Source organism: Gracilinanus agilis, chromosome 4, assembly GCF_016433145.1.
Source record: "Gracilinanus agilis isolate LMUSP501 chromosome 4, AgileGrace, whole genome shotgun sequence".
NCBI lineage: Eukaryota > Metazoa > Chordata > Mammalia > Didelphimorphia > Didelphidae > Gracilinanus > Gracilinanus agilis.
The window spans coordinates 471,909,264-471,923,064 of NC_058133.1; the positions used below are offsets into that span (position 1 = coordinate 471,909,264).

Below are 13,801 nucleotides of genomic sequence, written 5' to 3' on the forward strand. Positions count from 1 at the left end.
ATATACATATATATATATGTATATATATATATATATCTCAGAACTAGTGAAAGGTTTTTTTTACTCAAAAATGAGATTTTTTCTATGAGTGTAATAGCAGATTCACAATGCACATTCAAATAGAGTACCATAATTTCTAATAACACATTTTAAAACTATAAACAATGATGTTAAAAAAAATCATATACTCGTTACAACTTGTAAGCCTTGGCTAAGAGTTTCTCAACAAATTCTGTTACTGCTTCCATATAAAAATCTGATATTAAAAAAAAAACTTCTGGTCTAAATTATCCTCAAGAATTCTAGACCCTTCTGATAAAAGAGGCTAAAACATAGACTAATATCAAAAAAATATATAAGACAACAATTCTTCACAATAAAATATATAAAGCTTATCCTTTAAGACAACAATTCTTTAAAATAAATACATAAAAACCTTATCATTTATACAGAAGGGTACTAGGCATCTAAAGTAAATTTTTAAAAGACCTCTCATAAAATTACAATTTAAATCTCAAGGCAGGCATCAAGCTCTCCAAGGTTGAACACAATTACCAAGATACAATAAAAACTTAAAAGACATGTGCTCCTATAAATCCAGTATACATAAGGCAATTTACAACTTTAAAAAATGTGTAGGAAATATAATGTGAGTACCAGATTAACAAGCTGGTCAAAACCTCTTACCAGTTCTAATAGATTTTTCTCATTATTTGGGAGTTACAATAAAATCACAAACAGAATTAATCTAGCAGCCACAAACTTCATTAACTTAAAATGATTCAGTGCAACAGGAAAATCAATGAAATAAACAAAATTAATTTATGAAACTATCAGCAAAATGTAGTAAGATACAAAGTCTTTTTGAAAACCCTGACTTCTGAGGTTTTAAACTCCCCTTCTGGTCCCATTTAAAGTTCAAATTTCAGGGTCCATATAATCAGTCTCTGCTCTTAGTTCAAAGTTCTGAGCAGGTATGGGGTGAATTTCTTCCCCTGATGTTCAGTTTTTAATCGCAAGAAAGTTTGAATAGGCCATGCGCCCGATGAAGAGTAATCCCTAGTTCAAGGTTCAGATACTAGGTCCATGTGGGGTCGTGGGCTCAGGGTTAGAGAAAAGCTTAGGTGAGTTTTGTAGAAAAATACCCATGTGGAGAGCTTGTGGGGGGTGGGGGGGTGCCTAAATTAGGCCTTTAAAGAACCACATGGAGGCTAGAATGCAGGCCATTAACAAGAGAGTGGGGGTGGGTGGAGGGGGGGGCAATAATACTTCTCAAATCTCAAGCGGCAGCAGCTGCAGCAGTCTCCAAGTCAGGGCAGGGCTGTAGTGGNGGGGGGGGGGGGTCCAGGGTGGGAATATGCCAGAAGCTTCTTAGGTCCCTGGCATCTCATAAGATGCTTCCCTCTTGCCTCGTGCGACCCCTGGCATCTGGAAGATCAGCCTCTGACCCAGACTAAAGTCAAGGCTGTGCAGTCAGGGAGACCCAGAAAAAGTGATGTCATGGAGGAAAGGTGAGTGACCAGCATGAAACTATGTGCCTTTTCTCTCTCTGATCCACTTTTCACTATTTAATAAATAATTATAAGTTAAAAATACAGTCTGCAGAGAATTTGAATATACTATGCCCAAGGTTATATAGCTAATACTCCAAACCCAGTGCTCTATCTACTGAGCCATCTAGCTGCCTCTAGCAGCTCTATAGTTTCCTCTTACTAAATTCGAAGTGCCTGATACAAATCAGCCAGTCCTGGTGGACTCCACTGACCCTTTTTGAAAGATCTTGAAGAAAGAGAAGAGTGTGGTGGGAGCAGATCCAGGCAAATGCCATCCCTGTTTCCCAAAAGGGAAGAGATTTAGGGAATCTAAACTTCAATTTCTAGGGAAAATCTAGATTATATCAACGAAGGTACAGTGAACATTTAGAAAAGAAAGTAGAGATTCCACCATGGCTTCATCAAGAGCAAGTAACACCCAACTAAACTTTATTGCTTTTTTTCACAGAATTGCTGAACTGACTGATCAGCTATAGATATAGTCTACCTACATTTTGGTAAATCATTTGATAACAGTGTTACACAGTCTCTTTTCTGATTGCATTACTTCTCTATTATTACTTTTAGCTCTGGATAAGTTAGTAAGTTCTATCCATGACGTCCAAGAATATGACACAGGAATTTATTGTAGACTTCTGAGAATTTCCAATTCTACCCAATGAGTCCTTGAGCTATTCTTAGAGATAAATGTTGAAACTATAGGTCCCAAATCTAGTCTTCTATTTGATTTAAAAACAACAATAACATTAGAAGTATAAATTGTGAGAAACATGGCTAGAAAGTAATTTGTCTAAAAAAGCCTGAGAGGTCTTATTATTATGAAAACTCAATATGAGTAAGCATTGCTATATAGATGCCAAGGAGGTTAATTCAATCTTAGGTTGCATTAAGGGAAACAAAGTGCTCAAAGAGAAAATAAGCATAATTGGAAAGACAATTTCCCCCATGACCACAACACTATAAAGGATTATAACCTTGAAAGACTCCAGAACTCTGATCAAAGCAGTAATAAATCATTACTTAGTTGTTGTTCACCCATTTCAGTCATGAAACCGCTTCCTGATACCATTTGGGATTTTTTTTGGCAGAGATGCTGGAGTAGTTTGCCATTTTCTTTTCCACCTCCTTTTATAGATGAGGAAACTGAGGCAAATAGAATTAAGTGATTTGCCCAGGGTGACACAGTAAGTGTCTGAGATCAGATTTGAACTCAGGTCTTCCTGTCTCTAAGTCCTGTGCTGTTGTAAGAAAATTGTAGACAGGATTAGGACAGCAAGTAGTTAATTGTGGGAATTGAGTGAACCACACTGACCCCATCTTGAGATTTAACTCTGTAGATAGTTTGGTTCTCTTTCTATTCAATTATGAGCCTAATATAAATTCTGTCTTGTTTATTCAGTTGTAAGAATTAAGAGAAAACCATAATGCATTGTTTGAACCTCGTCCTGTATGGCTGGGAAACTGGATCACCTGTATCTGCTATTTAGAGATTCTTTACCAAGGACCTAGTTTATTTTGACCAGAAATGCTGTCAGATGGTAAGATTGATTATAAAGAGTTTTCTCATAATTGTACATCTTTTTTTTTTATTTTTTTTTTCATAATTGTACATCTTAAACAAACCCTGTCTTGTCTGAAAACTGGCCCTATCTTGATCATTTATTGTTTCCATGTTCCTTTGATTGTTTACAGACACTTGGGGAGGAGTAGGACAATTCTTTTCCTGAATTCAGGAAGTTGTACCTCTTCACTCTCCCATACACACACTTGAAAAGTCCCTCATCTTTCAACCATTTAGAAATGAGACTACCAAAAGTTGTATTGTTTCCTTTTAATCAATTGATTTTATTTGATAATTGTTTTTATTGTATAAAAAGTCTGTCTACCCCTATATTTGAGGTTCAGCCCTAAACTGAAGAGGGGGGTTGGTCCAGATTTGATGGGCAATTGGCATGTATTACTCAATAAATCAATATTCTTGGAAGATCAAATTTTATTTTCTTGGACCTTTCATTATGTGTTATTTATAGCATTATCAGCCTTCGTTGATAAAATTCCAGAAAAACTCTAGATCTCTCTGAGCAGGCACATTTTAGGGAGGATGTAAAGAAGATGGAAAGTATCCAGAAAAAGAATAGGAGGTACAATGAAGGATGCCACACAAGATCATGCCATACAAGAATTGGTTGAAATTTAGTGAAAAATAGAAAAGGATGGGGGCAGCTAGGTGGTCCAGTAGATAGAGAGCCAGGCCTGGAAATAGGAGGTCCCAGTTTCAAATTTGGCCCCAGATACTTCCCAGTTGTATGACCCTTGAAATGTAGTGGGGCTAGCTGCTGTGCTGGAGAGGAGTAGAGGATGGAATTAGGCCAGCCCCAGAGGCTCTAGGCTAGAGTACAGGGTGTGAATGTAACAAGGATCCTACACCCAAACTGGCAGAGAGATAGTGAAACTCTCCCTCACCAGCAAAGCCAAACCCCTTTAAGCTCAGGATTCTATGATCCTACCCTAAGAAAGGAAGTAATCCTATTGGTGAAATGATGGGGTCAGAAATGGCACTTCCTGGACCCAATAGCTTATGGAGTTGGTGAACTGTAGCCTTCAGAATGTTCAGACAGTTGCTTTTACTTGGCCTATGTTGAAGATGAGGCAAAGACATCAAGTTCTTAGGCTTAAAGGTTTTAGGGATTTATTTGGTGATAAATGTATTAGGTAAAATGGGATTGGAAAGAGGATAAGGTAGTCTAAGATCTTAAGTCAGCTAACTAGTCTTGAAAAGCTGAAAGGTCTTCTTACCCAGCAGAGGATAACATGCCTTGTGGGCAGACTTAACTCTGATAATGCTTATCTGCTGACCCAGGGCTAATAAGCCCTGGGCCAGATGGTGATGTTTAGTTGGTTGAAATATATTCTTGTTCCCTAAGGGATTGTTGGGTTTGCCAATGAGTTGTGGATATTTGGCCAGCAATGATAAATGAGCCCACCTGCCTAAGAAATCTAAACCCACATTCCTCCTCCATCCTCCTGGAGTCCAACCCCCTAAGAAGTAAAAGGAGAAGTCAAGGGTGTGGGACCCTTCTTATATACTTACACTTCAACTGTCAAGCCTGGCACCAGCCCCTGTCTCATGTCAGGTTCTGTGTTCTAACTGGGCAATTGCTAGCTTGCACCCATGAAAAACATGGCTGCAAGATTTACACACTATACCCTGGACAAGACATGACCCCCCACCCCCATTGCCTAGCCCTGATCGCTCTTTTGTCTTGGAACCACCACTTAGTATTGATTCTAAGATGGAAGGTAAGGGTCTTTTCAAAAAAGGAGAAAAGACTTAAGAAGAGATTCAACAGCTATGTTCAAGTATTTGAAGGTGTGCCAGGTAAAGAGGGATTTTACTTCTTCTGCTGAGTGGAAGTTGCAAAGAAGAAAACTTAGACTTGACATTGGAGGAAAACTTCCTACTAGTTAGAACCATACAAAAGTAGAATAGGCAACCTCAGAAGGAACAGGAGCTCCCTTTCTAAAGATCCATAAGGAAAAGCAGGATGGCCATTTGCCAACAGGATGAGTTGGACAAGATGGCCACTAAAGTCCCTTCAAACTTTGAGATTCTGTGATTCTGTGGACTCTGAGAGTCTCTCTCTCTCTCTCTCTCTCTCTCTCTCTCTCTCTCTCTCTCTCTTTCCCTGAAAAATCCTCTGTTGAAGCCAGAAAACAAAGTCTAAGATCTCTCCTCTCCTAAGCAATCACTGACATTACACCATCACACAGGCAAGAAACACCAAATAATTGTTCTCTCCATTAATGAATAAAGAGCTTTATAAAGCAAATTTTTGTAAAGCATCATCTATGAGCAAACAGGTATTCCTTTCCTGCTTTCTTATTCAGTACTCTGAATTGTCTCAATCAATATGTATTTATTGGATCATTGGATTTGGAATTGCATGGGATCTTAGAGGTCATCTAAATCAACCCTATACTTAGATAAACAATCTGAGACCCATAGAGAAAAGATACACTAAAACATTAAATAGCATATGCCATGGGAGTAAAAGTAGAGACTCTTTTCAGGGAAAGGATAAAAATAAGGACCAGACATGTGATTTCAGTGATATAGGGAACTCCCAGATAAATTCCCTCTGCCGATTCAGATCAATATCTTTCTTAAAAACTATCTAAGTCTAGTTCCCTAGCACCCTGAGAGATTAAATGATTTATCTGGGGTCACACAGTCGGTATATGTCAGAGAAATCTTTCAAAGAAAGATTCATGAAAAATGTGGAATTTGAGCTGGGCTACTGAAAGATGGCTAGGATTTTGATAGTGGAATAGGAGAGAAGAGGACTTGCCAAGCCAGGAGAAAACTTGAGCAGGTACTTAAGAAATAAGGATTTATTGTGCCCAAACACTGTGCTAAGCATTTTACAAATATTAGTTCATTTGACCTTTATAACACTACAAAGTAGGTGATGTTACTCTCCCCATTTTATAGCTGAGGAAACTGAGGCAAACAGAAGTTAAAAGATTTAGTCAGGATCAAACAATTAGTAAGTATATGAGGCTGGATTTGAATTTTGGTCTTTCTGACTCCAGGTTTAGCACTCTATACGCTGTGCCAGCTAAACTCTTGTCTCCAGCTAAACAGGAATACTCAAATCATCTTCTGAGAGACAGGAAGCTTTCATTCCCATCCAATTACTCCCTTGCCCAAGACTCCCACTGACTGGTAATTCTTGTGCGCAAGGATAGATGTTTTCTCCCCTCCCATATCCCAGAGAGTGAATCTGTGTCCTTGGGATGAGAACATACTCGTTATACAGCCTATAAGTCATGATAAAGTTATCACTGAAGGGTTGACCTTGCTTAAAGGGGGAGGAGAAAGACTGAGAAAACAAACCCAAAAAAGAAACAAATTTGTAGAAACTCACATTCTGAGTCGAGGAGGAGGATCCAAGAACATAAACTGAAATAAGGCAACTGTCTTTTGTGATAAAGGGCAAACAGCATCCAGGATTACTTAGAGGACCACAGGATTTTGAGCTGAAAGGTACTGCCTTTTGACAACTAACAGGAATCAGATTTGTTGGGGGGGGTGTGGAGTGAGCATGCTTTTTCCTTCTTGACTCTCTATTTCACTTCTAGCCTGGGTAGGGTTAGAAGTCCTCTAGGAATAAATACAAACAGAGGAATTAGATCAGGCCTAGAATCCACCGACTCTTAAAGCTGGAAGGGGACTCTGAAGTCATTTAGTCCAAACTCCAACTGATGTAAGAAGTCCTTCTCTAATACCTTCACCATATGATGGTACCATCTTGACTTTACTTGATGTCTCACCATCTATGCTACCAGTCTATTCCAGTTTGGACCAGCTCTAACCATTTAGGAAGATAGAGCAAGTCAAAATCTGACTCTCTGCAACTTCCAAACATTCCCCAGAGCTTGAATCTAGTTGGGGACATCTTTTAGAGGCTCCCTTGAAATCAGACTAGATCCCAAAAGCTGTTTTCAAGTTCTCTGTGTTTCCATCAGTAGGAATTTTCTTTCAAGAGATATTTGGCACTATGCTGCCTACGGATGGATGGAGCTGTCTGGTGACAGGAGCAGGAGGATTTCTGGGTCAGAGGATTGTCCGTCTATTGCTGGAGGAAGAAAAAGAACTAGAAGAGATTCGGGTCCTGGACAAATTCTTCAGTCCTCAGTTGCTATTGGAATTTTCAGGTAAGTGAGCTCAGGAGTTTTGAATGTGTTCCTTTGGGACTTAGGTCAGGCAGACCTGTGATCCTAGGCAAAGGACTGAATGAATCTCCTGTGCCTCAGTTTTATCACCTGGGTTGGGCTCGGTAGCTTCTAACATCCTTTCTATCTCTAAATCTATACTTGTGATCGTATGTTTCAGTTTTGGAAAGCCTCCCAAATGGACATGGATGCTGTACATAGATGAACCCCACTGTTGGCTCATTTGATTTCCAAAGCTCCACCAAAGAAAATCCACAGGAGAGAGAGGAGAGAATATTGAACTGGGAGTCTAGAGACCTGGCTGGCTTCTAGGCACTTTGTCAGCTTTATTGCTCTGAAATTATATGAGTTTGGGCAAAGCACCAGCCTTTAAGGAGAAAAGCTTAGAAGAATCTTTCAGTCCTGAAAACTCCATGAGGCTATATGAATCCCTGCTTTCTGCTACATCACAGGGCATTTGAATCCCTGCCTCCTTGGGGCTTTTTTCTGGTTGTTTGATTTATTTCCTTTTCCTACTATTCTCTTTTTCCCCATCCCTTCATCACTCAGCCTGCTATTATTATTCTCTACTCTCTTTACTCCTCTCTTAAAGTGAAACAGTAGGAAATAAAACTACAGACAAAATCTATTGAGGACAGAGGGACTGGTTAGGGCATTGGTGGGAAGTTAAGAGGCTGAAACACTAATCCACAAACTTTAGTAAACATCTATAATTTAATCTGGTCCTGCCCTTCCTCATCAAGAAATCTAGATTTGACCCAAAAGGGAGAGTCAGTTTTGTAGCAAAACTTTATTAGTCCTTTCCTAAAATGAATCTCTGTAGTACAGGGCAAAGACTGAATTGTTCCTGGCACTAGATTTTTCAGAATTAATGCCTTCTCCCCACTCAGACTTCATCCTGTTCCCAGATCCTCACAACTCTGCGAGGGAGGTCGGGAAAGTATTAGCTCTATTTGGCAGATGAGAAAAAAAGATCCAGAGAAAGGGATGTACTGACTTGCAAAGACCATTGTGATACAACCAGGAATAGAACTCAGTTCTCCTTTCCTGACTCCCTGTATAGTTCTCTATGATCTGAATTAGCTTTGCTTTTTAAGGCCATAGAAATAACTGGGAAATGATACTTTCGTTTGTTCCTGATAAGAGATGATGGTAAGACAGAGAACACTTCTCGTATCCCTTTGTATCCCCTAAGCTATGCCCTCTATCACAATGCTTTGAACATAGTAGACATCTAATGATGGTTTGTCAAATAATAGAATGTATGAGTAAATGAATACCGTGCCAGAAGAGGGAAGGAGGTATGTTTTCTCTGCCCAGATAGACCAATGGCTTGCTTGGCTTGGTGCTAGGAGAAAGGTCGGTGTCAGAAATATTCTTTCAAAGCTGTGGTTTGATGAGAACTGTGACCTGAGAAATGGATGCCAGGGGACCCATCTCCATTCAGCTTCTTGCAGGTAACATTTGTTGTCTTAGCACAGTGCTAGACACAAAGCACATAAGAAATGCTTGTCATTTTTTTCCCCTTTAAGCACCAAATGCAGAGGACAATGCTTGCTTTCCATTACTTCCCCTTCTAAGCATGAAAAAGGCATCTGATTTGTAATTTATAGACTTAGAGCTGGGGTTCCAAACCTGGGGCCTGTGAACTTTTGCTTTTAAAAATATTTTGATCAATATGTTTCATTCTAATTGTTTTCCCTTTTAATCCTATATCTTTTATTTTATATATTTAAAAACAATATTGGAGAAGGGATCCATTGGCTTTACCAGACTGTCAAAGAGTCCAGGACACAAAGAAGTTAAGAACTCCTGATACCTGGGCTGAGAGGTAGACTGGCTTGCTCAAGTCTTACTTACTCTCTGTGGTAGGTCTTGAACCCTAGTCTTCCAGGATCTCAGCCAAGCTATGTATCCACTAAGCCACACTGCATCTCACTCCTGTGTGGTTTTATAGATGATGAACCAATGGCATAATAAGGTCAAGTGATAGTCCCAGAGTCACATAGCAAGTTAGAGGCAGTTCTGGGAATAGAACCCCACTTTTTGGACTCTCCTCCTTTCCCGGTTCTTTTCTTTCTCTCATACTACCCCTTGTTTCAAAAAAGCATCCTGAAGTTCACAGACCAAATTTACTTCAAAGCATGCAGTTGCTCATGTTGCTGTTGTTTTTAGGCATAGATGGGAGAATGGGTAAGAGATCTAAACTTGGAGTCAGGAAGAGATGAGTTCCAGTCCTACTTCAGATACTTACTAAATGTTTGACCCTGGGTGAGTCATCCAACCTCTGTCTGCCTCAGGTTCCTCACTTGCAAAATGGAGACACTAATGGCATCTATTTTAAAAGGCTGTTATGCTTTGCAAACCATAAAATAGTATCTAAATGCTAACTATTATTGTTAGACAAGATTTGAAAAATTACAAAACTCAGATCTCATATACTACCCACTTTCTCTTTAATAAATTAAACTTATAATAAATGAATGACATTTTAAAATAAGGCATTTGAAATATGAAGAATGGCATTTTAAAATTTGATTTTATTAAACATCACATTAAGAAATGTCCTTCTGTACAATTGCCTACCACCATCACCACACTCCAGTATGGGTACGGAAGGTTGTCAAGGGAGAAGGAATGGATATAGGGGAGGAAGTGTTTCCTAAATTGTGGAATCCACCAGAATTGGATCTCTTCATTCTGCAATGATGTGAACCAGGCAATGAGCTGGGCACTGTTCCTCACCATCACCATTTCTAGTACCTTCATCTTATCTTCTGATACTGGAGTATCTCCAGGATTTAAAATTAATTTGGTTTTTCTGGGATGGTCATGGGCAGACTCAAGAAGTAAAGGAGAAGGGCAGGAGGAGAAGATCCTTTGTTCCTGGAGGAAACTGTAAAAGAGTATAAGTAAGCTTGTGGCTCTCACCCATTTCCCCTTTCTATGTCTCTCTCTTTCTCTCGGCTCCATGTGACTGTCCCCACCTTCTCTCACCTGCCGCCAATGTCCACCCTCTTTCTGGTCTCCTCTTCCTCCTTCTCCTCATGATTCCCTCTCCTCCATAACTCAATGCTCCCTATCTATGTTACCTCTATCTTCTTCAACTCCCAGAACTCTAAAGCAGAAGTCTCTTCCTTCTTCCTATTACTGGTGCCTCTCCTCGTCTCTCAGTCCACAGATTCCAGAAATCAGGAGTCGCCATGAGAAGTTCTGCTCCTCAGCCAGTGGATGACAATAATGATAAGTTCTCCATTTTCAAAGCCAGCTTCTTCATCAGTTGACTGCTAACAGGTCCCTAAAGGAGTAGCATGGCCCTAACTAGCACTCACGGCCATGCTCATGTTTTTGAGAATGCTCCCTACTAACCTACCTTCTGTTTGTGCAGAGCTCAAGCACAAGACCAAAGTGACTGTGCTGGAAGGAGATATCCTAGATGAGCAGTTCATCCATAAAGCCTGCCAGGGCATCTCTGCTGTCATTCACACTGCATGCATCATTGACACAGGAATATGCAACAGGAAAGAGGTCGTCATGAAAGTCAATCTGAAAGGTATGAAGGCTACCCAGGTCCTTCCCCAAAAGAAACATGCTACCATCTTCTCACCTTAGTACTGTTGCTGTTGATTTGTGTACAATTCTTCATGATCCCAAGGGCCATACTATCCATACAGTTTTGTTGACAAAGCTATCAGAGTGATTTGCCATTTCCTTTTCCAATAGATTAAGGCAAACAGATTAAGTGACCTGCCTGTGAGAATTTAACATAAATTGGAACCTCTCCTTCCTTTTTATTTATTTATTTATTTGTTTGGTTTTTAACCCTTAACTTCTGTGTATTGGCTCCTAGGTGGAAGAGTGGAAAGGGTGGGCAATGGGGGTCAAGTGACTTGCCCAGGGTCACACAGCTGGGAAGTGTCTGAGGCCAGATTTGAACCTAGGACTTCCCGTCTCTAGGCCTGACTCTCAATCCACTGAGCTACCCAGCTGCCCCTATGGACTCTCTTCTAATGAAATGATCTACTTCAATCAATCAAGCAATATTAATTAAGTACATACTATGTGCTGGGTACTGTGCTATACAAACAAGCTGTATAGAGAAGGAAGGCACTAGAATTAAGGGAGATTGAGAAAGGCTGACCAGGGCAGATCACTGTGTCTATGGCACTTCCCTAATATAAGTATACACCAACTAACATTTGTTAAAAATCGAGTAAAAGAAGGTAGGTTATTCTGCTACGACTCAATGAAACAACTGGTGGAGTAAATAGGTTTACTGTCGTTTCTGATGACTTGGAGTTGTATCCAGTCTAAAAAAGTTGAGGCTGAATAAATGCATTCTGACTCTTACTGACCTTATCCTCTTGGTTGGCCGCTAGAGGTCTTTCCCTTCTTTCTGCCAGTCATTATTCTACGTCTTTTCTTGGCAGGTACTCAACTCCTCTTAGAAGCCTGCACCTTGGCTAACGTGCCTGTGTTCCTCCATACCAGCACTCTGGAAGTAGCCGGCCCCAACTCACTTGTGAAGCACATACGAAATGGGCATGAGGGTGAACCTCTTGAAAGCAAATGGACCAATGCATATCCCTACAGCAAGAAGCTGGCTGAGAAGACTGTACTGGCAGCTAATGGGCAACTTCTTAAGAATGGTGCCACCATGCACACCTGTGCCTTGAGACCCATGTATATATATGGGGAAGGGAGCCAATTGCTCCAAAATCAAATAATCAGAGCCCTGAATAATGATAAGACCTTTATAAGAAATAGGGAGGGTGCCCAGGCCAACCCGGTCTATGTTGGAAATGTTGCTTGGGCACATGTCCTGGCACTCAGAGCCCTGCGAGACTCCGAGAAGGCCCAAAGCATTGGGGGTCAGTTCTATTACATTGCTGATGATACACCCCACCAGAGCTATTCTGAATTTAACTATGAAATGACCAAAGAATGGGGCTTCAAACTTGGGTCAAAAGTAGGCATTCCTTTAACAGTCCTAATTTGGGCAGCCTTCCTGTTAGAGATGATAAGCTTCATGCTATGCCCCATTTTCATATATGAACCTCCCTTTAACCGTCATCTGCTAACATTGACCAACAGTATTTTTACCTTCTCCTACAAGAAGGCGCAGAAAGATTTGGGTTATAAGCCTCGCTTCAGCTGGCTAGAAGCCAAGCAAAAAACCAGTCAGTGGGTAGGCACACTGATGGCACAAAACAAAGAGTACCAGAAGACAAAGACCCCCTGATCTGGACATTATTGGAACATGGAGGCAGAGATTCATGAAATCACTGCTTTAGGTTCTCCCTTTAGAGGGACATGTTGTCCACCACCCCCCTTGGTTAAAAAACTTCTAGACATTACTGTGGAATCCCTTTCTTTCTCCTTACCAATGAAACCCCTAAAAGACATGATGAAAAATGGAAAGGAAATTAAATAAAAATTTATTCATTCATTCACTTTAAGGATTGATTTCAAAGTCATGTGTCTTTGCTTCAAAAAGGATATGAAAGAAAGGCAAAGTGTCCATGGTTTCCAGTTTCTTATGTTTCTATCCTATTCATGGTAAAAAAAAAAACTTTTGTGCTTTTGAAACTAATTGTATACTAATCTATGCAAAAAAGTTGATTAACATTTAATAAAGATGATGAAAAATATTTAATATGTCTGTTTCATCTGTACCTAGGATGTAGGATAATTTTTGTTCACACTTTCTTCTACTAGCATGAAAATCAAGAGTTTATCCTGAATATAAAGAAGAATGGAGTTTCATCTCCAAGTCATGGCAGATTAATTCAAATTCCCATGGGTTTCCAAGGGTCAGATTTGATTTTGAAGTTTCTCAAAAAAAAGTCATCTTTGGCTCTTTTTAGCCTTGCTCCAAGTTTTTTCTGGGAACCACTGTCTATGTCTATAAATCTGGGTAAACAGCACCCTGGCTCCTCTGAAAGTTTATAAGGTGGCAAAATATTTAGTAAAAAAAAGGCAGGAATTCCATAGGCTCCAAAGAAGCCTGAAAACAATTGAGAATATTATCCCATTCTACTGAGTCTCACCTTCTCCTAATATAATCCTCCAGATGTGCCCACAGTACAATACCATGATTTGGATTCCCCTCCAAAGGGAAACAAATTTGAAGATGTTAGAAAGGCTATTTTCTCAACCTTTGGTACTTTTCTAAGAGCTTAGAGTCACTACATCAAGAGCAAATTAGCTTAGGGTTATTCCAGAAGCATCCCCTTCTCACATGACCTGCATCAACCAAAAATACATAATAGCAAAGAGCAGAGACCAGAATTTTTTGCTTTTCTGTATCAGAGCTCATTTTCTTGAAGTCTTTCCATCAATGCAACTACCTTTCCTACCTGCCTCTAAAGGATGGTACTACACACAAGCTTCCTCTTCTTTCTCTAGACTAAGTCAAGAACCCCAGGACACTGGGGTTGCCAGATAGACACTTCCCTCCCCATCAAACCTGCACTGTCCAAACAACTCATGGTTGGAATACAGGGAGAACT

The 13,801-nt window shown here is 40.0% G+C and overlaps 1 protein-coding gene across 1 annotated transcript; it reads left to right on the forward strand.

The window, feature by feature from the left end:
• The first annotated feature begins 7,114 nt into the window (after positions 1–7,114).
• Positions 7,115–12,891, forward strand: LOC123247232 (3 beta-hydroxysteroid dehydrogenase/Delta 5-->4-isomerase-like). Its single transcript, XM_044676044.1, has 3 exons — positions 7,115–7,271; positions 10,678–10,842; positions 11,720–12,891. Exons 1-3 carry the CDS (start codon positions 7,115–7,117, stop codon positions 12,529–12,531), a joined length of 1,134 nt encoding a protein of 377 aa, XP_044531979.1. The 3' UTR covers positions 12,532–12,891.
• The last annotated feature ends 910 nt before the right edge of the window (positions 12,892–13,801 follow it).

Coding starts and splice junctions, on each gene's coding strand:
- LOC123247232 (XM_044676044.1), top strand. CDS start 7,115: ATGCTGCCTACGGATGGATGGAGCTGTCTGGTGACAGGAGCAGGAGGA. Junction 7,272..10,677: donor GTTGCTATTGGAATTTTCAG/GTAAGTGAGCTC, acceptor CTGTTTGTGCAG/AGCTCAAGCACAAGACCAAA. Junction 10,843..11,719: donor CATGAAAGTCAATCTGAAAG/GTATGAAGGCTA, acceptor TTTTCTTGGCAG/GTACTCAACTCCTCTTAGAA.